This window comes from Cyclospora cayetanensis, unplaced genomic scaffold (genome assembly GCF_002999335.1).
Source record: "Cyclospora cayetanensis isolate NF1_C8 unplaced genomic scaffold, CcayRef3 CcayRef3_contig_15, whole genome shotgun sequence".
Classification (NCBI taxonomy): domain Eukaryota; phylum Apicomplexa; class Conoidasida; order Eucoccidiorida; family Eimeriidae; genus Cyclospora; species Cyclospora cayetanensis.
Genome location: NW_020312092.1, coordinates 227,451 through 248,493, shown reverse-complemented (window position 1 = coordinate 248,493; position 21,043 = coordinate 227,451). Strand labels below are relative to the sequence as shown.

The 21,043-nt window shown below is 54.0% G+C and overlaps 5 protein-coding genes across 5 annotated transcripts; 3 read left to right on the top strand and 2 right to left on the bottom strand.

Moving 5' to 3' along the window:
• Window positions 1–1,548: 1,548 nt before the first annotated feature.
• LOC34617800 lies at window positions 1,549–11,587 on the top strand. Its single transcript, XM_026336838.1, has 17 exons — window positions 1,549–2,253; window positions 2,284–2,608; window positions 3,189–3,407; window positions 3,847–4,180; window positions 4,614–4,766; window positions 5,207–5,573; window positions 6,020–6,313; window positions 6,530–6,959; window positions 7,617–7,768; window positions 8,047–8,138; window positions 8,380–8,887; window positions 8,969–9,553; window positions 9,898–10,105; window positions 10,265–10,423; window positions 10,613–10,685; window positions 10,936–11,067; window positions 11,209–11,587. The coding sequence occupies exons 1-17, from the start codon at window positions 1,549–1,551 to the stop codon at window positions 11,585–11,587; spliced, it is 5,115 nt and encodes a 1,704-aa protein (XP_026192623.1).
• Window positions 11,588–12,339: 752 nt separating this feature from the next.
• LOC113147181 lies at window positions 12,340–13,255 on the top strand. Its single transcript, XM_026336837.1, has 3 exons — window positions 12,340–12,643; window positions 12,717–12,888; window positions 12,973–13,255. The coding sequence occupies exons 1-3, from the start codon at window positions 12,340–12,342 to the stop codon at window positions 13,253–13,255; spliced, it is 759 nt and encodes a 252-aa protein (XP_026192622.1).
• Window positions 13,256–13,263: 8 nt separating this feature from the next.
• On the bottom strand, window positions 13,264–15,877 carry LOC34617799 (programmed cell death protein 2). The gene is made up of 8 exons (XM_026336853.1): window positions 15,776–15,877; window positions 15,567–15,649; window positions 15,005–15,447; window positions 14,687–14,726; window positions 14,375–14,420; window positions 13,943–14,139; window positions 13,437–13,495; window positions 13,264–13,331 (listed from the first exon to the last, which is right to left on the bottom strand). Exons 1-8 carry the CDS (start codon window positions 15,875–15,877, stop codon window positions 13,264–13,266), a joined length of 1,038 nt encoding a protein of 345 aa, XP_026192638.1.
• A 1,046-nt stretch (window positions 15,878–16,923) lies between these two features.
• LOC34617798 (V-type proton ATPase subunit E2) lies at window positions 16,924–17,981 on the top strand. The gene is made up of 4 exons (XM_026336836.1): window positions 16,924–16,932; window positions 17,124–17,356; window positions 17,505–17,661; window positions 17,766–17,981. The coding sequence occupies exons 1-4, from the start codon at window positions 16,924–16,926 to the stop codon at window positions 17,979–17,981; spliced, it is 615 nt and encodes a 204-aa protein (XP_026192621.1).
• Window positions 17,982–18,947: 966 nt separating this feature from the next.
• Window positions 18,948–19,921, bottom strand: LOC113147180 (divalent-cation tolerance protein CutA-like). The gene is made up of 5 exons (XM_026336835.1): window positions 19,826–19,921; window positions 19,526–19,618; window positions 19,311–19,409; window positions 19,120–19,152; window positions 18,948–18,995 (listed from the first exon to the last, which is right to left on the bottom strand). Exons 1-5 carry the CDS (start codon window positions 19,919–19,921, stop codon window positions 18,948–18,950), a joined length of 369 nt encoding a protein of 122 aa, XP_026192620.1.
• Between the last annotated feature and the right edge of the window lie 1,122 nt (window positions 19,922–21,043).

Here is a 21,043-nt window from a genome sequence, read left to right as displayed (position 1 = left end):
GCAGAGACCCTGGTACCCTCAGGACACAATTCAAGTAAAGGAAAATATTACAGCGAAGGGAATAACAGCGGTTAAGGCAAGACTGGAAATAAAGCACAAAGCAATCGAGTGAGGGAGCCGTATCTTTCTGGGTCTGGAGCTTGTCTGTCGGGTGAAAGATAAAAGGATAAGAGCGCATCAATTTATCATCTGTATCCTATGTTCACATCCGAACAGTGTGCAATTATTATTTCTAAATAAACTGAACCATAAGGCCCTGCGGAGGTCCAGGGTTGCAACAGTCCCTACTCTGCCCCTCCTGCCCTGCTGCCCTCCCTCCCCTCGCGACTATGTACTGGCCGTGCCGTTAACAGTATTGAGCGCTATTCGGGTGACCGTCCTGCCCGTGCGGTTTGTCGTTTGTTCTGTTTTCGTGCCTCTTTTACTCCGCCCTTTCGCTTGAAGAGCGAGGTGTTAGCTGCTGCGCTGCAATTTAGTCTGCAGCAACAGGAGCCGCCGCTGCCAGCCTACCGCTACTGCTTGCTCCATTGTTGTTAATACTTGGCGCCCACTGCCTGTCGCCGTCCGGAAGCGCCTTTTACACTCGCTTATATTGCAGCGAACGGCACAACAGCGTCTGAGGCATATATGATGATTCAGCGCTGCACCTCTCCGTTCAGCTCTCCAGACACTGCAGCAGCACGGCCGCAGCATGCACAGGAGCGACATACGTAGTCGGGGGGCTCCTGAATCGTAGGGTCTTCTCCATTCCCCCCGCTGGCTATTTCCATTTTTGTTGGTTCCGGCCGTGCTAAGCAGTGGTGCCGCCACTCTCGATACAGCACCTTCCCTGGTTGTGGTCGCCCTGTGTGGCTGCAGCAGCGCCGCCCTTTACGCGTCGAGTTGCGCCTGTTACGCCTTCTTTCGTGTTTCGAAGGACCTCTTTCTTCTCATCTCGTGGCGTCCACGCGTATACTGTCGCGTGCGCGCATCGGTGGCCGGAGAATTTGGCGGTGTGTGGGTGTATTTACGACGGAAGCGCACAGACGGCGTTGAAAGGGAGGCCTAGTCATGCCCTAACTGAAATTCCCTGTCCAGCAAGCACGAAACTTTGGATTCATGATCGCATCATAGGGAGATCCAAGGCTGGTTGTACCTCATCCAGTTCTGCATCTTGATGGGGAGCACGCGATTTCCCGGTGCGGATCGGTCGTGTCTCCCCAGAACTCTTTATTGTTCGCCTGTGAAAGAGGGTTGGCAGTCGTTTTCTTCGCCTCTTCGTGTGCTTCTTCGTCTGCCGCTCTCTCGCTTCCTCAGGTTCTGCTTGCACGCTTCCAACCCGCAGTAACTTCTGGATTATTCCCAGTCGAGCGCCGCTTCTGCAGCGACATTGCGCTGGAGCTGCTGTGGCACCCGCACCAGCAGCAGGCTTCCTCTGTTCTGCTGCATAGGGAGAGCTTGTTGATTGGTTGCAGCGGCCTCGATCTGGGGGGCCCTCCGTCCATGCAGGGCAGCTTTTTCTTGCTTTGCAAAATTGCCGTTGCCTAACTCGGAGTTTCTCTCTTTTCTATGGCAGACGCGGAAATGAGCGCGCCACATTTGCAAGACCAGCCCGTGGGGGCCCCTTCATCGGCAGCATATGGAGGCGCAGCTTCACCCCCAGGGGGCCCCGGAGGCATGCCGAAGCGTAGCCTGCAGCTGCTGTCGCAGAGTCGCTTGGTCAGTGACGGGAGTGCTCACCACTTCCTCCTCTGTGCACCATCAGAAGCCGTAGATATGGTGGCAGTCCAGCGGCAGTGTGCCGCCACTTCACCCAAGGGAGCCGAGGAAGTGGTGCTCTACCACACGCCTTGCCAAGGGGCCCCCGCCGGTGGGGGGCCCCCCACCCGCAGGGTAGTGGCAGTTTCCGTGCCACTCTCCCTTGCGGCCTCTTCTGTCTTGGCCATGGAGCTTCTCAAGAAGCGGCTGCTCACGTGGGAGGCAGAGCTGAATGCCTCCCTGACTGCCATCGACGAAGACGAGGGGCCCCCTCCCGGGGCCCCCGCGCCTCACGCCACCACACAAAGTCACCATCATCACCAGCAGCAGCAGGCGGGTGGAAACGCTGCAGCGGCGGCTGCCTCTGCGCAGAGCCATCCGCAGATGCCGTCTGCCGCTGGAGGCGTCCCCGCAGCCGACGGGGTACCCCCTCTGGGGGCCCCCTCCTCCCGAGCGCAGGGGGTCGCCCCCAGCAGCACGGGGGCCCCTTCCCAGGCAATGGGCGGGGGCCCCGTAGTTCAGGGCCCCCCCCCTCCTGCCACGCAGCAGCAGAGCGCAAGCAGCCAGCGCCCTACGCTCTTCAATCTGCTGGAAGCCTTGGCCAGTGACAGCGTAACAACTCCAGACCAGCGCAACTCCATTCGCGGCATTGTCACTGACTTTCTGAACCACGACTTGCCCCACTCCAAAGTCTACAGCTTCATCGGGGCAGTAGTTGGACACGATGTGCTGCACACCATTGTGAGAAAGCTGGAAAACGAGCCTGGAAGACTCGGTGTGCCTGATGCTGGAGGACTTGCGCGCATCGAAAAGGCTTTCGGTCTGAGCAAAACAACAAGCCCCCAGCCTGCCCATGCTTCACAGCACTCCGGTACGTTTACCTGTCTGTGTATATGTATGTGTGCATGTGTGTGTGCGTATATTTGGATATATGTATGTATGTGTATATATCAGTATAAGTATGTGTATGTGTATGTGTAGAAAGAGAGGAAAAAAGATCAGTAGATGTGTGTATGTGTCGAAAGAGAGGGAAAAAGATCAGTAGATGTGTGTATGTGTCGAAAGAGAGGGAAAAAGATCAGTAGATGTGTGTACGTGTAGAAAGAGAGGGAAAAAGATCAGTAGATGTGTGTATGTGTCGAAAGAGAGGGAAAAAGATCAGTAGATGTGTGTATGTGTCGAAAGAGAGGGAAAAAGATCAGTAGATGTGTGTATGCGTCGAAAGAGAGGGAAAAAGATCAGCACTTGGATGCTTTTTGGCTTGTGCTGTATGCCTGTGACGTATATGCATTTTTTTGAGGCCTTGTGAGACTCTCTTCTTCGTGCGTGGTGGGTGTTGGAGTGTCTGCTGCGCAAGTGGCAGGCAGCGGTGTTTTATCGAGGTTAGCCATATTGTGCTGTGCTGCGTCTGTGTGTGTGTCTGCGTGTTTGTTTGTTGGGGCTTTTTATAGGAAGTGCCAGCGGCACGAGTGCTCAAGGTGTAGTTGCGGGGGGAACATGTTCTCGAGCAGCCACTGCGCTTTCCCAGGAGCAGCAGCAGCAGCAGTCCTCCAGTGGCGCCTGTGAGGCGGTGTCTTCTGGCTCGGGGCTGACAAGCCGCGATGCAATCCTGCGTGTCATTCGACGTAACCTCGATTCTAGACGCATGCCTCCCCAAAGCACCAAGGATGGTAAGGGTGCACCGGTTCGTCTACTTTTTTCTTAGGAAGCGCAGTCTTGCAATGCTGCCTGCACAGCGGCGTCAATAATAGTAGCAGAAAGCCTGCTGGTGAAGCGTTTTGTCGGGTTGATTTCATTTCAAATGAGTTGCGAGTCTTTTTCTTCCCTGACGCCGAGGGAGGAGGGCGTGGAGAGGCAGCGTGCAGGTGGCATGGGGCTATCTTTTTGCACGGGGGCCGATACCTAGGAGAAGGGGGTACAATGCATGCATGCGTTCATGCATATGTTTGTGCATGCATTCGTGCATGCATTCATGCATATGTTTGTGCATGCTTTCATGCATGCATTCGTGCCGACGACGATTTTGCATGTGTGCTGCCTGCTGCCTGCTGCCTGCTGCCTGCTGCTGCATGATGAGAAAGTGTGAGTGTGTGTGGCATTCTTTGGCAGTGTTTGAAAAAGTCCGCTGGTTGCCTGTGCGGCGACCGCTAACTCCAGTCCCAGTGTTTGGCCATACGCTGATATCCTTTAGCAACAAGGCCATCTTCTTTGGGGGGTCGAATGGTCGCGGGGAGGGCGTCAGCTTTAGGAGCGCATGCGTCATCAACCTCAACTTCTTCTCCTCCCGCATCTTCGTCTTCTGCGGAGAACACCCTTCTGAACGCGACGGGCACAGCACCAACGGCCTGACGCTGCAGCACAGCCCTGGCGTCATTCTCTTTGGCGGCCTATCAGATAATCAGTTCTGCAATGACGTCTACGTCCTCGAACTCGACTTCAAGCGGTAAGCGTGCGGGGAGAACGCGCAGCCCAGCTCAGCCCAGCCCCGCCTGCCGGAGGGGAAGGGGGTCTTCCTCTGAAGCCTGCAAAGAAACATAAGGGGCATTAAGCGCTTTGTCTGGTGTTCTGATGAAAAAAAGACGCGCGTGCTTCTCCAGATCAAGAGGGTTCTCGCTTTCTGACTTTCTTGATCTTTCCTACTCAAAAATTCCGTCGGCTGATCCTGCCACCTGCATATACGTATGCACCATCTTGTACAGCCGGGGCATGCGCACGGTGCCTGTACGGACTCCTGTGTAGTCTCTTGCAGTGCTCCGCACTGGTATGTGTATCTGTATGTATGTTTCGGTCGGTGCGTCTTTTCGTCTGTGTATTTCTGTCTTTTTTGTCTCGACGTCAGCCTTGCGTGCTTGCTCTGAAACTGCGGCTTGCTGCAGGTGGGTTCGGAAGCATCCGGCAGGGCAGCCGCCAGCCCCTCGCGATCAGCATGCGGCTTCGGTGTTTCCTGCAAAGACAGAGACGGGCAACTGGCGCGATAGCAGCGCAGACAACCTCTCAGAGTTTCTCTTCATCTTTGGTGGTCGTACGGGGTAAGCTCAGGGAGGGTGGTTGGGATCTGCGGATGCGGTGGAGTCGCGTTTCTGTCGTCTCGCGAATTGCAATACTTCTGTTGAGGAGCGGCAGAGCCACCGTGTGGGCTGCGTGGGACGAACTGCGGAAGTCGCGGGGAGGGGGAAGAGTTTTTTTCAATCTGATGTGCGCTGTGGTGGGGGGACGGCATCCGCGCATGTAACAGCTGTGTTGGGACGTTAGTGTTGTATTGCTCTCTGCGTGTGTCTGCCTGTGCTTGGTGGATATATGTGTAAAAAGTATCCGTATCTATTTGTGTATGCGGAGATATATGTACGAATATATATATATATGTGTAAATCTATAATGTATATATAAATCTATAATATGTATAAATCTATCTATGTATCTCTATGTATATGTGTATGTACGTGGTTGGCCTGTCTATTTCGCTGTTCAGGAACCCCCGTGTTTCCTTCCACTGTCTGAACGACATGTGGGCTTTACATCTGCCTAGCAATACGTGGAAGCAAGTAGATGTGGGAGGTGTGCGACCTCCTCCGCGGTATGGGTTCTCCATGATCTGGTCCGAAGACTTGCATCTGAGTCTCTTTGGAGGCGAGACTCACGGAGCCAGCGGGAAGGTCTCTTGCAAGGAGCGAGTTCTGCTAGAAGATTTTTGGCACTTTAAGATCAAGGATATTGTCAATGAGGCGCACTCAGGGCCTCTGGTTGTAGGGGAGTGGCAGCAAGAAGAGTATGAGGGAAAGATAGGCCCCAGATCGCATTATGCGGCGATCTTTATAACGCAACGCTATCAGGAACCTGTAAGAGGCGGATTCTTGCTCTCTGCCCCCATTTTTCTCGCAAGTGGCGTGTTTTGCGTCTTGAGTAGAAGGTGGGAGTGGCGTGTTTGCGTCTTGAGTAGAAGGTGGGAGTGGCGTGTTTTGCGTCTTGAGTAGAAGGTGGGAGTGGGGTGTTTTGCCTCTTGAGTAGAAGGTGGGAGTGGGGTGTTTTGCGTCTTGAGTAGAAGGTGGGAGTGGATGGGAAGGTTACTCGTAGGCAACGCCGTGTAGCGTTTCCCACACGCACGCCTACGCTTTGCACCTGCATGTCCTACTGTGCATGCATCCCATGTTTGACGATGATGGTGATGATGATACCGCCGTCGCCTCGGGGATGCAGCCCCCCATATGTGTCCTTCCGCCTCCGCATTCGTCATCACTACCTTGCATGCATGTTCTTCTTGGTTGGCTGCGTGCATGCGCTGCAGCGTGCAGAGCCGCGTACGATCGAGCGCCTCATGCTGATCACGAGCGGCGTAACCACCGTAACGGAAGGCGATCGCACGCGGGCAACAGAGACGGACCAAATCAGCGTTTACTTTTTTTCGAAGAAACAGTGGTACACGGTGAAACCGAGGTATCCCGCGGATTATGTGGGGGAGCCGTTTGGAGCTAGGCAACGCCATGTCGCTTGTTTCTTTGAAACACACAACCCCCTCGCCAGGCCTTCGCGTCCTCCCGTACCCTGCCTCTTTGTTCATGGCGGCTTCCGGCGGCACCAGGTGAGTCAGACGCTTTACGAGATTTAGGAGTGGAGAGGGGCTGCCTCTCTGTGTCGCTCCTCGCATCGCGTGCACGGCTCGAGAGCAGTCAGCAGTAGGCAGTCAGCGGGCGGCGGCGGGAACTGGCCGGGGAGGAAGGGCGCTGCCGCTCTTCGTGTAGGGCTGCTGTGTGGTGATTTACACGCGCTTTTTTGCGGGAATTGCTGCGAAAAACAGGTGCTGGGAGATGCTTGGGTTCTCTCGCTCACCGGCGATGATCCGTACAAGGGCCTCATGCCGCAAGGGGGCCCCTCTGCGGTGGCGTGCCCCGTGGCGGGCGGGGAATCTTTGCACGCGCATCTCATGAGTCACGGGGTGAATACGATGCGCTTGATGCCTTCGTGGTATCAACGAGATACGCACACCCCCGGCATTCTGTGGGCCCTCTGTAGCCAGCAGCGGTGGCTGCTTGGCGCGATTGCGCAACTCGTCGATAACGCTATGCACCCTTCCGTGGGCTGCCGTAACGTCTGGATCAAGTTCGAGGAGACGCCAGACAGAGACCCCATGCTGTCAGTTCAAGATGACGGACAAGGCTTGGACTACCCCGCAATGAACAAACTCCTTCGTCTCTACGGCAGCTTCGAGCCCGGAGAAAGGCGCCGAAGTCAGCTAGCTACACGTTTTCCTCCTTTCGTTGCGCCTCCCGGCTCCCGACGTCGCTCACTGCCAACCATCCCTTTCCCACCCACCTTCCAGGAGCTGCCTCCTTGAGTACCGGCCAAGGCAATGTCGAATCTCAAACTGACAACAGCCTGTCTGCTCGTCTCGCACATCTTTCCACATGCGCTTCTTCATACACGTGCAACGATACATCCACAATTCCTGTCCATACACTACTTCTCCTGTAACCTGTATACATGCATATCTGCATGTTTAGTCCCGAACGAAATTTCGATTCGATATATACATATATATATATGAATATTTATGTATATATATATGTATATTCATGTATATATATGTATATATACATCTTTACAAGTACGTACGTATGTATGGGGGAATAGTTTGGTGGACGCGCGTTTGGAAGGTGTACATGTCTCTAAGTAGGTGAGCCTGGTTAGCGGGCGCATGTGCTGTGGCGGCGAGCTTGTGCTCTGTGTGTGTCTTCGCGTGTTGTCTGAATCTGTTGCGCGGTGGGGATTTTGAATAAAAGTGTGTGTATGTGCGTCTTCTGCATGGGGGTGTTCATATCTGGGGCTGCCGCCTGCGTGCATGCGTGAGTTTTCTGTGGCTTTTATTTTGGGGTGTATCTCTGCAGAGGGCTACGAGTATGGGTGCGGGTTCAAGATGGCCTACGGGAGGATTGCTTCGAGTTGTGCCATCATGTCAAGGACGCAAGGCACGATTGGAATCGGGATGCTGTCTCTGGAGCTGATGGGGCACTGTGATGCTCGGGAGATCGCTGCGCCTGTGCGTTTTTTTTTTCCGTCGCTTTCGTGCTTGCACGCGCTTGAGAAAACTGGAGAGCAGGTTTCCCTTGATTAAAAGAGACTGGCGGGGCTGTTATATAGGCATCGTGCCTTTATTCCGTGTGTGCTTAAGTCGCCTACAAAGCGCGTTTGGGGGGAGAGCGAGGAAACAGAGGGTGGCGAAAAATGTGGCGGCGATTATGCTGCGTGAGCCGATGCTAGCTAGCCGTGCGAAAAGGGGGGCGCCGGGTGTATCTTTTTCGCGTTGCTTGCTCGCAGATGTGCATGTGGCGCTTGCCCAACAAGGAGCTTATCAATCGCGATCCCAACAACATGGCAGACCATCGCCACCACCAGCGCCTGCTGATGACGTACGGCGTGCTGGGGCTTGGCTTTGGGGTGGGAGGGCTGGTTTCGAGTTTGCGGATGCGTTTCTGCCCTCGAATTTTTGTAGACTGAGCAAAGCCTTCGGGGAAGCGGCAGGCCACGAGGCAGTGCATGTAGAAGTAGGCTTTTGAGACGGGGAGAAAGGGGATTTTTGGGGGGAGTCGCGGTTGAGCGCTTTGTGCTGCGTCATCCTTCCTTGTTGTCGCGCGTGCGCCTCCATGTCAGGTATACGCCATTCACGACGCCGTCTCTCCTGGCAGATCAGATCAACGTGCTGGGAACTATGCCGGGGTCGCGTATCGTGTTTTGGGATCTGCGTGACGACTTGGACGCCCTCGTGCTGGACCCCCGAGATTGCATGTTGTATTTGTCGTCTGCTCCATCTGACGTGCGGCCTGTGTCTTGCGGAAAGGGCGAAGAAGGACGCCCTTCGCTTGCCGGGGAAGCGGAGGGCTCTACGGATGCCAAGCCAGGCGGTAGCCTCGTTTTCTCGTGCACTTCGCCTGCTGCTTCTAGCGTCGAGCCGATGAACCTCGAGGCGAGTCAGCAGGGCCTGTCGAATGGGCTAGTTTCTGAGGAGTCGGTTGGAGCAGCCAGCGAGGAGAAGCTGCAGCAGGCAGTTCGCGATCCCTGCAGGCCGCGCATCGACGAGGCTGCCACCGCCCCCCCCACGATGGGCCCCGAGATGCTGGACGTGGACGAAGACGGGAAGCCTCTGACCTCTAGCGAGCAGCAGCAACAAGAGCAGCAGCAACAGCAAGAGCAGCAGCAACGAGAGCAGCAGCAACAGGAACCTGGCACTGCGGCACCTGTTGGGGGGCTTCTTCAGGCGGAGGAAAGAGGCTGCGGGGAAAGCATCATGAAGGTGGAACAACCCGCTGCTGCGGACGCAGGAGGTGTCGTCGGCAGCAGTGGCGTGGAAGACACTCGGGAGCCCAGAGAGCTTGAGATCAACACAGGGATCCAGAAGGCTCTGCCCCCATACTTCCCCCTGTGGACGACGGCGCGGCATGCCCCCGACTACTGCCTCGCCACCTACTTGTTCTGGCTGCATTTGCATGCACCGGCCACTACGCACGTCCAAGGCATCCCCCTTGCGCCACAGCCCGCCAGCTACGGCAGCCAGCAGCCTGCCAAGCCGCGAGAAGTCAAGGGCCCCCCCGCTCCCGCCGAGCAAGCCGACGAGATCCCCGGGGAAGTTCCTCCCGCCAGAGAGCAGCAAGAAACAAGCGATACGAACAACGCAGATGCCACAGGAAGCGGCTGGCTCCTTTCCTCCACTTCTAGGCCTCAAGCCGCCTTGGCGGAGAAGAGGTCGACTGACGGCGAACTCATGACAGACGGGAGCCCTGTGGCGCCTTCGCTGTACATTTTCCTGAAACAGCGACTCTACTGCGCGGTACGCTCCATCGCATGGCCAGTCCGTCTCCCGTTGAATCGCTGGCAGCAGGCCGTTCAATTGCAGCGCAGCACCCGCCATCGCATGCAGAAACGAGCAAGTTACTGTGCTACTTGTGGTATAGCGAGGCACTTCGCGCCACGTTATGGCCGGGGCGGCGTTATCGGGCTGTATCCGTCCTCCTTGGCGCGTGGTTGTTGGCCCCTCTAGATAGGTAGCAGACTCTCTCAACGCGTTCAACGAGGCAGCGAGCTTGCGCAAATTCCCCTCTCAAGAGCACACTCTAGAGTAGCGGACGCGACTGGAATGACGCTCTCGCTCCTCTACACCTTGCTTCTGCGCAGGCCGAGTTGTCCTACCTGTTCACCCCTGCCGATCATGATGCGGGCTGCTTCGCCTTAATGGGCTTTCTGAACGACCCAATGGATAACGCATACCAGCCACGAGTTTGTGAGGCTGGCGTATTGCTCTACTTCAAGCAGCGCCTCATTCGCAAACTGGAATGCACCTTCCCCGACGCACCCAAATACATCGACGCCGCGCGACTTCCTCGTAAGGGCCTTCGCAATGCTGTTTCTCGATCTTCCTCATGGGTTGCGGCGGCCTTCCATATATCTGTCGTATTTTGTGCTCCACGCGCGTATATGTGAATATATATAGCTCTCTGTGCATGTGTACGCATGTATATGCATGCGCTTGCTTAATTTCCAGCTAGCGAACGCATTTTCGGGCTAGATGGAGAACCCCCACAGATCTGTCGCTACGCCTTTACCGCTGTGATCAACGTTCCGGAGTGGATGCTCCCTTCTTTAAATAAGCAAGAGTTTCTCCATGAGAACAACAAACCGTACATGAAATTCAAGGCAAGATGTAAGGCGCCAACCAGACGCGAGGTTCCGTTTCGCTGTTGTCAAATGTTAAGGTCATAATCATCGTGCGTTTCGACTTTTGCCTGCCTACCCCATGAACTGCCTTTCATGTACAGCTCGGCTCGTTGCAGATTTACTGCACAGCTGCGGGTCCATTGGCCTACGTGTTGATTTCGTGTGTTGCGTCCAGGTATGAAACTAATGCAAGACTATCTGTCGCGCTGCCGAAATCCGCAGGCCTTGAGCGCATGGCTGGAGCAGAGGTTCGCGAAACACGCGGGTTCTCTGCATTTTTCTCGTTTCCCCTCTTTTTGGTCTTCTTGTGCAAGTGTCTTACAAACGGCTTTTCCGGACCTAGGCATATGTTTATTTCTTAGAGGCACATTGTTTATTTCTTAGGATTTTGACTCGCGTTTTAGCATGCTAGGGATTCAGCTTTTCCGAGGGGGGCCACCTGGGAAGCCAAGTCTGTTTTTGTAGTAGACGCGGTTCGCCTCTGAGGTCTGCACACAGGTCGAAGAGGCTAAGCGATTACCAAGAGCAGCAGAGGCGCAGCAGGCCGAAGCGCCGTTTGAACGAAGACCTGACAGACGAGGAGCAGCCGCGTCGCAGCCCAACTCCCCCTCTGACGCATTCAAGCTCTGGGTATGTTGTGTAGGCGTGTTTTTTTCTTAGCTAACGTCCCGCGAACTGCGTTTTGTTGTGGAGACGTGTGGTTTGCCGCCCCCCGTAGGTATGCATGCATGCATCTATGTGTGTGTTCTACTGCTTTATATATTATTGCAGCGCGCCCATTTGGACGGGACAGCGGGGAAGCAATACGGGAGGGGCCGACAGCTGCAGCCAAGCAGCGAAGCTTCAACTACAGGAACCTTCTGCTGCAGCCGAAAGCTCTGCTTATGCAAACGAGGCAGAAGCTGCAGCCGATGATCATCGTGGCGGCGCGCAGTTGAAGAAGCATGAACTTGGACCAGAGGACATGGCTCAGGACGGCATGGAGGCGCCTGCTGCACCCGAGGGTGCGCCTGTTGTCGGCTTTACAGAGTCCGAAGAGCGGGGAAGCAAGACGGAAAGCGGTGACATTGCAGAGGCAGCTATATCGAGTAAATCCGAGGAACCGTGGGCGCAGGACAGCGTTCCTCCGCCCGATACGCCGGTAGAGTGAACCGGTGTCCATGGCTTGGTATGTCTGTCTGCTGCTGGCGCGCGAATCCCAGTAGGCTTAGCAGCGCTGGTTACCACCACTGCCCTAGCAGATATTCAAGACCACTGCGCAAGAGAAGCCGCAGACTCTGTAGTAGCGCTTGGCTCGCACGCTTGCTCCCTGTTGCCCTCACAAGGTTAAGGTCGCGTGCAGAGAAGCACTTTAGAAGCTTCTCGGTGGTACGCAGGAAAAGGGCTGGAAGCTTGTTCTCGGGCGCCACACAGCCATGGATGGGGTCGGTCATTTCGGCTGTGCCCGCTGTCAGACACGGCCCCGATGATCCGGAGTCCCTGGCAGGGACGGAGGAGTGCAATGTTTATTGGCTCTATGGGTTTTTGTGCATAGAACGGTATCACGAGGCACTGCACGGGCGTGTGCCAGCCAGCCAGCTAGCTAGCTAGCCTAATTGCAGTGTCGAGTCCAACCAGTTTCCCCGGCGGACCATGTTCAAGGTATGGTCAAGACTGCTGGTCTCTATCTAGGTTGGGTTACCCGAGGCCTACCGTGCGCACACCCCATTAAAAAGATGGCAGGTGTTCGGGGAGGGTGAAAATAGAGCTCCAGCGACAACCCTTAGAGCAGGCAGTATTTTCGCGGCTAGCGCTGTACATTGATGCCGCATTTTCGTGAAGCCAAGTTCTAGACTGTACGTACACTGCATGAGCTGCCCTAATGGAAGACACTGCGTCCACACGCGATTTGGATATTTCAAAATGGTCGGGCGTTTCGAAACGCCCAGGAAACGGCTTGAAACATATTTTGCCATGATACACCCTCGTTTCCCTGGTATGGTCCCGACAGCCGCGCTCTCTTTCACGCTCCTAGCATTCGGTGCGATTCCTGCGTATGAAGCCTCGATCGACGCGATTTTCTTCATCAGTGTTGCTGCCGATCATGACGTCACCCCTAGAGATTGCCACATTGCGTTCTGGGCGTTGGGTAGTTCCACTGATCCTTGCAGGGAGGGCTGCTCCGCCGTCGGCGCCGCCCGCATAGGTTTGAACACGTTCGAAACGCGTACGTTACGGACACGTTTGCATAGCGCATGCTCAAAAAAGTCTTTGAATGAATGAGGCGGATGCGCTGTCAGCCTTCAAGAAGGGCGGAAACGACACATCGTATCTCATGACACTGGAGTGCCCTCGCACGCGCATCACTGCTGCGTCTTGCTCGATTATCGACTATCCTTTGCTTCCTGGGTTTTGGCCGCATGACTCCTTCGTCGTCTTGAGGCCGTCCCATGCGCCGGTTAGTCTCGGCAGGTTCATTTTGAGTCCCCTGCGGTGAGCGCCCTGCTGCTACCCCCCTGCTGGCCTTCCGGAGGTATAGTAGAAAGCTGCCTTCAGGCTGCCATCAAGCGAAGACTTCGGCGGATCAGGGAGCGCAGAACCTGCATGGCAGCGAGCGCTGCGTCTTCTCAAATGCTCACTGCTCTGTTGTCCTTGTCAAATCAAATGGCTGTTTATGGCTGCCTACATCGGGTTAACTGTCTTCTTGGCAGTAGCCTGGATTCTAAAGACAAGTCACAGCGATGCAGTCTTTCAGCACGCCCGCAGTACTTTAAAACTCTATCATCTGGCTGACGGACAGCACACGGCGCCTCGCTGTCAGAAACCAATATGTTCGTAATATTCGACTCATAAGATCTCTTGCACGACTGCGTGCTCGCGGGTATATGTGCTGGACGGAATACAGTCTTCTTTGCCTGAAAAAACGCACGCCAGTACAAAAAAAGGTTTAGCAGAAAGGAGTTGAATACGAAAAATACTACACGATGGCAGCTTTGGTACCCCCACTGGCCCCAGCTTACACGTGAAGACTGCCACTATTCCCCACTCGACCGGGACGCTCGCGCATGTCGGGTGTCGCCTACACATACACCAGAAGCAAAGTCCAAAAAATTTTGAACCCTCCAGAAGGTATCTGCACAAGACGCAAGAGCGGCGCGCGCGCTCGCTACACTTCCCTTCCCTCCCATAGTCTTCGATCGGTTGCAATTGCAAAAGCCGATAAATTCGCAGCTCTCCGTATAACTTTTGATTCCTTGGGCCCGCATTGAATCCGCCCTCGCCCGTAGGCGCGTCCGGATTTTCCATGTGTCCACACAGCACGCCAGGCTACGAAACAGTGTATTGTTGCAGCAGCCTGTCTGCTGTAGGGATCTGCTGCATGAATGCCGACATCCTAAGGCCCACTCCTGCACTCTCTGGCGACTGCATGTACACTGCGTGTCTCTTCGGTCCAATGGACCTTTCAAGGAAGAAGCTGCAATAACTTCTTGCATCGTAAAGCGAAAAGTCAGTCTAAGGCCCGCACCTTTTAAGAATTTCATCTGCAGCCGCTGGGACGAGCTGCATTTCAAATACTCGATCGGCACCGCACTGCGGGCAGGGCCCCCCCGCAGCTTCTTTTCCCTCGGAAAGCGGCGAAATAAAAAGTGGCTTGCCGCCGAAGCTGTACCGAATGACCTGCAAAGGGCTACGGCCCAGTCGCTTCTGCAATTTCAGAAACACCTAATTCGCAACCCAACGCAGACAAGCAGGAAAAGATGATCTGAACAAAATGCGGGTGCCTACACATGCTTGGCACTGTTGCATTGCTTCTCAATACGGGATCATGTGCCGCATGCACCAAATGGGCCGCCCGCTTAGTCACACAATTGCCACCGCCGATTGGTCCCCTCCAGCACAATGCACGCAGATGTTGTAGCTCTGGAAACACGAAATAATGGCCACTATGTCAACACACCTTGTCAGGGCTCTCCTCGTACGCCTCTGCTTCCATATTTCCACTCCTGCGGTGTGAGCGACACAAAATACGGATGTGCATGCAGCACTGCTGGCCGCGGTGTATGGCTGAAACGCATGAGCCATTCGAGAAACAAAGTCGTTTACCCGCACATGAGCCCTCGCGGTACGTACTGGTCACCTTCGTGATCCTCTGCAGCCAGCTCTTCTGCTTCCCTGAGTACCCCCACAAACACCAAAAAAACTGCACGATGCGAAATCAGAGGCGCATGCGAATCCCCTACTGCAATAAAACTGAGGAGACGGGGCGTACCGCTGCTCGTACTGTAGCTGTAGTTCGCGGGCTCGCAAGCCTGAAAACACAGAGCGCAAATGCACACAGTGGCTTCAGTGTTTTATAGACTACAGATGTAGGAAACGATGAGGGTGACTTCGCGGTCCGGTTAAGTTCCACCACTCCTCCATCCCTCGCATTCTTCTGCAGGGTAGCGGATCGCAGATCTTAGCAGCACAGCGTGGAGGAGCGCGTCCACTGTAGCTTTGCCCAGAGCGACAACTCAGGCTTCGTAGACAGGCACGCATGCAGGTTGTGATCTCTCGGAAAAAAAGTCAAAATGGGGCTCGTGCTCACCAGTGGCGTCCAGCTGAGAGTTGTCTGGCGGTTCTTCGTCTACGTGCACAAAAAACGGTGGCAGCAATCCGTCCGAATCCCCGCACGTTTCACTGCATTCTGCCGCGAGTGCGGGCGCAGGCGTAGAGACACGTGGCTTAGGCCCTTGTGAACTGGTGCTGCGCTGACTTGCCACGTCGCAAGAGTGCGCGTCAACAGTAGGAGCACCAAATGCAGCAGCGAGCCAATCGGAGGGGTCTGCTGCTCGAGACAGTTGCTGAGCCTCTCGTATGGAGGGGCACTGAACGCCTACTGGCGCAGATGCGGACGCTGTTGCTCCTGAGGCGCTGGGCACTGCCACGCCTCTCAAAATTCGCCAACCCTCCGCTGTCTTGCCGCAAGAAGCTTGCTTATGACAGCCGAACAGGTACAAGCAGCGCTTGTTTGCGCAATAGGGAGTTGCCCTGAGGTTGAGTATGACAAACAGGGTGCGTGCAGTCCGGAGAGCTAACCTCTTGCGCGTGCTGTTGCACAAGTGCAGTCAGGTGTGGAATCAGAGTTCGGGGGACGAAGCGGCACTTACACCTGGCAAACAAAGTCGAGATCCGCGCCGCAAATGGCGCATGCAAATGGATAGCCATCCGGCGCCTTCCCGTCAATCCACACCTATCCGGACAGGATATCAGAGAGGCCGCACACTGCCTTTCAAGCGGCTGGACCTGAAAATCCTTTCCTGATCTCGAAACATTGTGCTGCTTCCACAGGGAAGCTTCTAAGGGGCTTCGGCCTTACCGGTCTCCCTCCGAACTTGCTCAGGGCTTCCGCACCCGTCTTGTCGTCATCAGGAACGCGGTTACTAAAGAGTCCAATGAGTACCGGAGGTTCATTACCCATGGCTCCCAAATACAAGCTGCAGGGTGTGGTGGCACGAAAGCACTGCTCCACAAGCGAATGCGGGGGCCGCAATTAGGAATGCCCCCTGTAGGCTCAGGATTTCCGAAGCTAGCGGGCTATTAACAAACACGCCGAGTGTTGCGGTGTAGCTTCAGTGGGCTCGAGGGCTTACGAAGCACTTGTTCGACTAGCCTTAGCTCCCAGGGAAAAAGAAACCTTCAGCACGGTATCATATTAGGCACTGCGTGAGTTTGTTTCTTTAAATTATCTTATCATTGGCTTCCATCAGGACCACAGCCCCGCGGTGCAGAGCAGCCCTCGCTGCAGCAGGCTGAACGCGCAATAAAGTATACAGGGCTTCTTACCAGCTCAGCACATGCTCCCCCATATATATACTTGAGACATTTGTACAATTTAGACAGCTTTTCGCTCGCGGCCGCATGCTGCATGGCCATCAGTGTGTTCCGTGGAAGCCATCAGCTCGGCAAGTAAGGCAGCATCGCCACTATACGGGCACACCGCCAGGTCCCATCTCTTGTAATTTGAAGCACACTTCATGATGTTAATTAGACTTTCAGACCAGACTCAGCTGAAAGACTGCCTTAAAGTTGGCTTTCGGACCTGAGCCCCCTACCTGGAGGTACACACAAAGCTACAACCGTCGTTTGGTTATCTGTCGCTGATCGCTAAAGCGAATTTAGCTGCTACATTCGTGATCAGCTGGAGGTGTCTTTACGTGCGAGCACGTATATAACCACCCATCATTGTTCCCTGCCCAGCAGCAGGCGGAAATATGTTCCCCGATCGGTTTCTTCCGTATGCAGTTCCAGCTATTGGTTGCCGAGTGGGATTGGTACTTCAGGATCCAGAAAACTGATATGCTTAGTCAGTATCAGGAAGTGAAAAGAAAATGACGGGCATTGCATTTACGATGGCGTCCTCTGGCGTGGTTTGAGCTGCTTCACGCGCCTCATCCTTGTGCTTTTGCTTACAGGTAGTGATGGCCAGTGAACTGTAGCTCGGCCTCCTTTAGAAAAGCTACGAAAATGGCGATGGTGAGCTGCATGCATCAGTGTGTGACTTCTTCCCAGGATAAGCAGTGATTTGCCTTTCGGGCACCTCTAGTTATGCGCAATGTCTGTGCACGCGGGTATATTCCACTGTATAGGAGGAAAACTGGTTTCTTAATAACATGAATATGCATGTTGTGAGCGTTGCATCTGGATAAATTGCGTGCGTTTATTAGCCTTTGCCCGATTCGCGTTGTGCGGTACTGCAGGACGACAAGGAGGCCCTTGCGCAAATTCAGCAGATGGTCAGGTTCATCTTGAACGAGGCCAAGGATAAAGCGCAAGAACTAGAGGCACGAGCATTGGAGGACTTTAACATTGAAAAGCTGAAGCTTGTTCAGCAGATGAAAGATAAGATCCGTCATGAGTTCGCCAAAAAAGCAAAGAAACTTGAGGTTCAGCGATCCATGTACGGCCATGGGAACGGGCACAGAAAAGCTACCTGATGTATCAGTGTGTCTGATAGTAGAGTGCCATATGTGAAGAATGCATGATGCAATGCAAACCGTGTGTGTATGTGTGGTCATGCGTATCTGTGTGTGTGTGTGTGTATCCAGCGATCGCTCAACAGCAATAAATAAAGCCCGCCTCCGCCGCATTGCTGCTCAGGAGCAAGTAGTCTCCGAGGTGTACGCCCAGTCTCAGAAGCAGTTGGCGGCCATCAGCTCGGACACTGCGAAATACAAGGAACTCATCATGAATTTGATAGTGCAGGTGCTTTCCCGTATCCCCTGTCTAGCTGCCCTCCCCGCATTCACTTTGCTTTCCTCCAGCCAAACTGGCCTGCACATGTGCTCGTTTGTGTTATGTGAGCTCAGGGACTGCTGCGTCTTTTGGAGCCCGAGGTAATCATCAGGTGTCGCGAAGTAGACCGTTCCCTTGTGGAAAGCGTTTTGTCTGCTGCCGCTTCAAAGTACAGCAAGATTCTCAGCAGTGAAGCAGGACTTAACAAGACCGTCAAGTTGTCTGTTGATAAGACGGGACGGTACTTGCCTCCCCCTCCCAGTGCAGACTCTAGCCTGCCTTCCTGGTAAGATTGAGTCAAGCCGGATGTGGGACGCTGTAACGTTTTGCAGGAGCGGCAAGTCGGCACTGCTAGCTGTGTGGTGGTCAGTTTTTTTGCGTGCCCAGCGTGCGGCTAAAGTGCGGAAATGCGTGGTAATTTTGACGCCTGCTGTGCACTGCGGTGAAATTCTGCAGCTGTGGTGGCATCGTGCTGTTGACTCCGGACGGCAGGATATCGTGCGACAACACGCTAGATGCCCGCCTGAAGATGGTGGTCACTGAATGCGCTCCGGCTATTCGCATGCATTTGTTCACCACGCCAATCAAGCACTAATTCGAGGCGACCTTTTTTGCGCAGGATTTCAACCCGTGCAGCCTTTGCGGTGCCATGAAAGTCATATGTGGCCTTTTTGCGAAGCCGTACATCCCCGCTGAGTTCTACCAAGCTTGCCTTCCGTTGTTTAAGGATGCTCGCAGCCGACTTGACTGCTGCTGGTTAGGCTGTGCTTAGTGCACGACTGCATCCAACTTCACTCGCTGCCTTTGCAAACTACAGGGGGAGTTCATGCGTGAAACCCCCCCTTTTCGGTTGTTTCGGGGTGCGTATTGCATCACGCCACAGTGGGCGAGTTGGTCAGCGTGCATGAGACTGTGCGCGTAAACGCGGAATACCAAGGAAGTCTTCCAGATGGCACGAGTGGGCACCGCACAGCCAAACTTTGCGCTTAGCGCGTCAGTTGCCGTAGGTAAAAGAGACGTAGACGCTGCGGTGACGTTCTTAGTGCATCTTATATGAAGAAATGGTTACTGCACTCATGACACGAACTGCATGTTTTAAAACGGCAGTTTCGCCGTAAACCCAATACTGGGAGCTCAACGATCTGGCATATTTGCAAAAAAATTACTCAGCGGCGCGCGTGGCTGGGTAGATAGCAGACTGTTGCCTTTGCACCGGTACTTGATGGGTAGCTTTGCAGCGAAGACAGAGCAATATGTCAGAGAGTCTTCGGCTGCATGGCGGCTCGCGCCCAGTTAATGTAATCCTGCGTCGACAGTGTAGGCATACCCACATAAGACCAACCCGCCGTCACGATGCACATGAGAAGACGGCGGGGCAATCCGACGTGAGTCACGGAAACATCAGGCCTGAAATCTAGGTGCTCTTACTGCGTTGCCATCCACGATGTCAGTGAACACCACCTGAAATCACATGGCCGACAAGCAGCTAAGCGGACGGATTTAGCTAGGCAACCTTTGGCGCACTCGAACGAATTCCTCAAGCATAGCTGTACGCGTTTTCTTTACGATGTGGTGCCAGAGGCAGCCCCCTGAGTGTTGCAAGCCGAGCCGGACTTTACCTCGGGAACATCATACGAATGCTGCTGCTTAATGGCGTCCACCACGAGTTGAGCATTGGATCTCTGCGTCTTTATGATCAGAAGAACTTCCGAACTTTTCTGCGCAAGTTTCATCATTCCAGTTTCAGTTAGAGCGGTCGGCTGATCCCCGAATCGGCACTTTGCATCTGCATTGTGCACAGGAGCCTGCCACGCGTGTGTTGTGCGGTACTAACCTCAATTTTTCCTTTCCATTGGTAAACGCTTTCAATTGCAGGAACGAGTTGGACGCAAGCGGCAAGATGATTGCCCACAAGGTGGTCCGCGATCTGCAAGAGGAGATGCACTATCAAAAATTACCCATGATTTTCTAAGCAATCCACATTTTCTGTTTGTCGAAGCTCTATGCGCAGTATCGCTGTTGAAATATATAGCTATTGCTCTCGGAGTACGAGTATTGAGGGTAGGGGAAGATCCGGTGCATGAAGCAGCACACATAAACGGATGAATAACACTTTATACCAGCAGTCACCCACACTTTTTGCTTCTTCAATGGTGGAGGTGGTTGCCAGACCAACGACCAGTCCAGTTGGTGTGGGCTCGGCCGTGCGTTCCGTTGCCAAAGTCGCCATCTGAAGGGGACGAGTGCACTGTTCTTGACTATTGAATGTTGATGAGTGGCGCAACTCAAAAGCTTTAAGCCTTGCTTGTACACGGGGAATACAGCTAAATTGACAAGAGCGACCAGAAAAAGCGCATGGGAAAGTATAGAGCAAGCGTCTCGGATTCACGCACACGAGTTGTTTCCGGTCAGGGAGAAAGGGGAGTATGCAAGACACCCGCAGCGGCAATGCCTTCGCTATTAGGGTCTGAGACCACCAAGCGCACATCTCAGGGCCAGTTCACTCACGTGAAAGGCGTTTGAATTTAATAGGTAACTTGAGCACTGCATGCAGAGAATCACCAAAATCGCAACGGCGTACCACACACCCCTCATCGCATGGCGCTCCTCAATCCCCATAAGCTACACAGCAAGCAAAATGGCTAATAAATATATGAGTGCTTAGTAAAGATGCTATTCAATTTGGAGCTGCATGCAATCCGAAGCCCCGGCCCGAGTTAGCCATCCAAATGCAGCGGGGAATTCTGTTTCTACTAGCGCAACACGACCAATTCTCCGGGAAATATTCCTGTTTCTTAAGCAGTAACACATCTGTGCAATAGCATTGTGATTATTATGTAGTAAGGCTTGGCAAAATGCTCTATGTCTCGCTTCGAATGACCTTCAGACCACCAGCAGGAGAATTTGAAGAGTCACTAGGGAACATCACTAATACAGGTGATCTTACACTGGAAAATTTCCCTTATATGACCCTTGATGTTCGTTTGATATTATCTTTAGGATCTAAAGATCGCGATAACTCACTGGATGGCAGAGCGCATCTCTCCATGTGACAGCACCATTTATTTGCCCCCCCGACCAGCCGTGCATGGTATGTGTGCACGGTCTTCAAATAAGAGTACGACTTGGTAGGTCCCATTTGGGGGTAAATGAAACCTCGATGGTGAAACCTGAACGCACTACCAACAGGAGGCGGAGATGTCTGCATTACTAAACACACAAGAATATCAAAGTTTCCTTCTTATTCCCAGGCGCACCGAGTCCGTACAACACTTAAGCCATAGTAACTTACCCTTCAATGATATTTCAGCTGAATGCTGCAGCCTTGGGTGAGAAAATGAAAACAAATCGT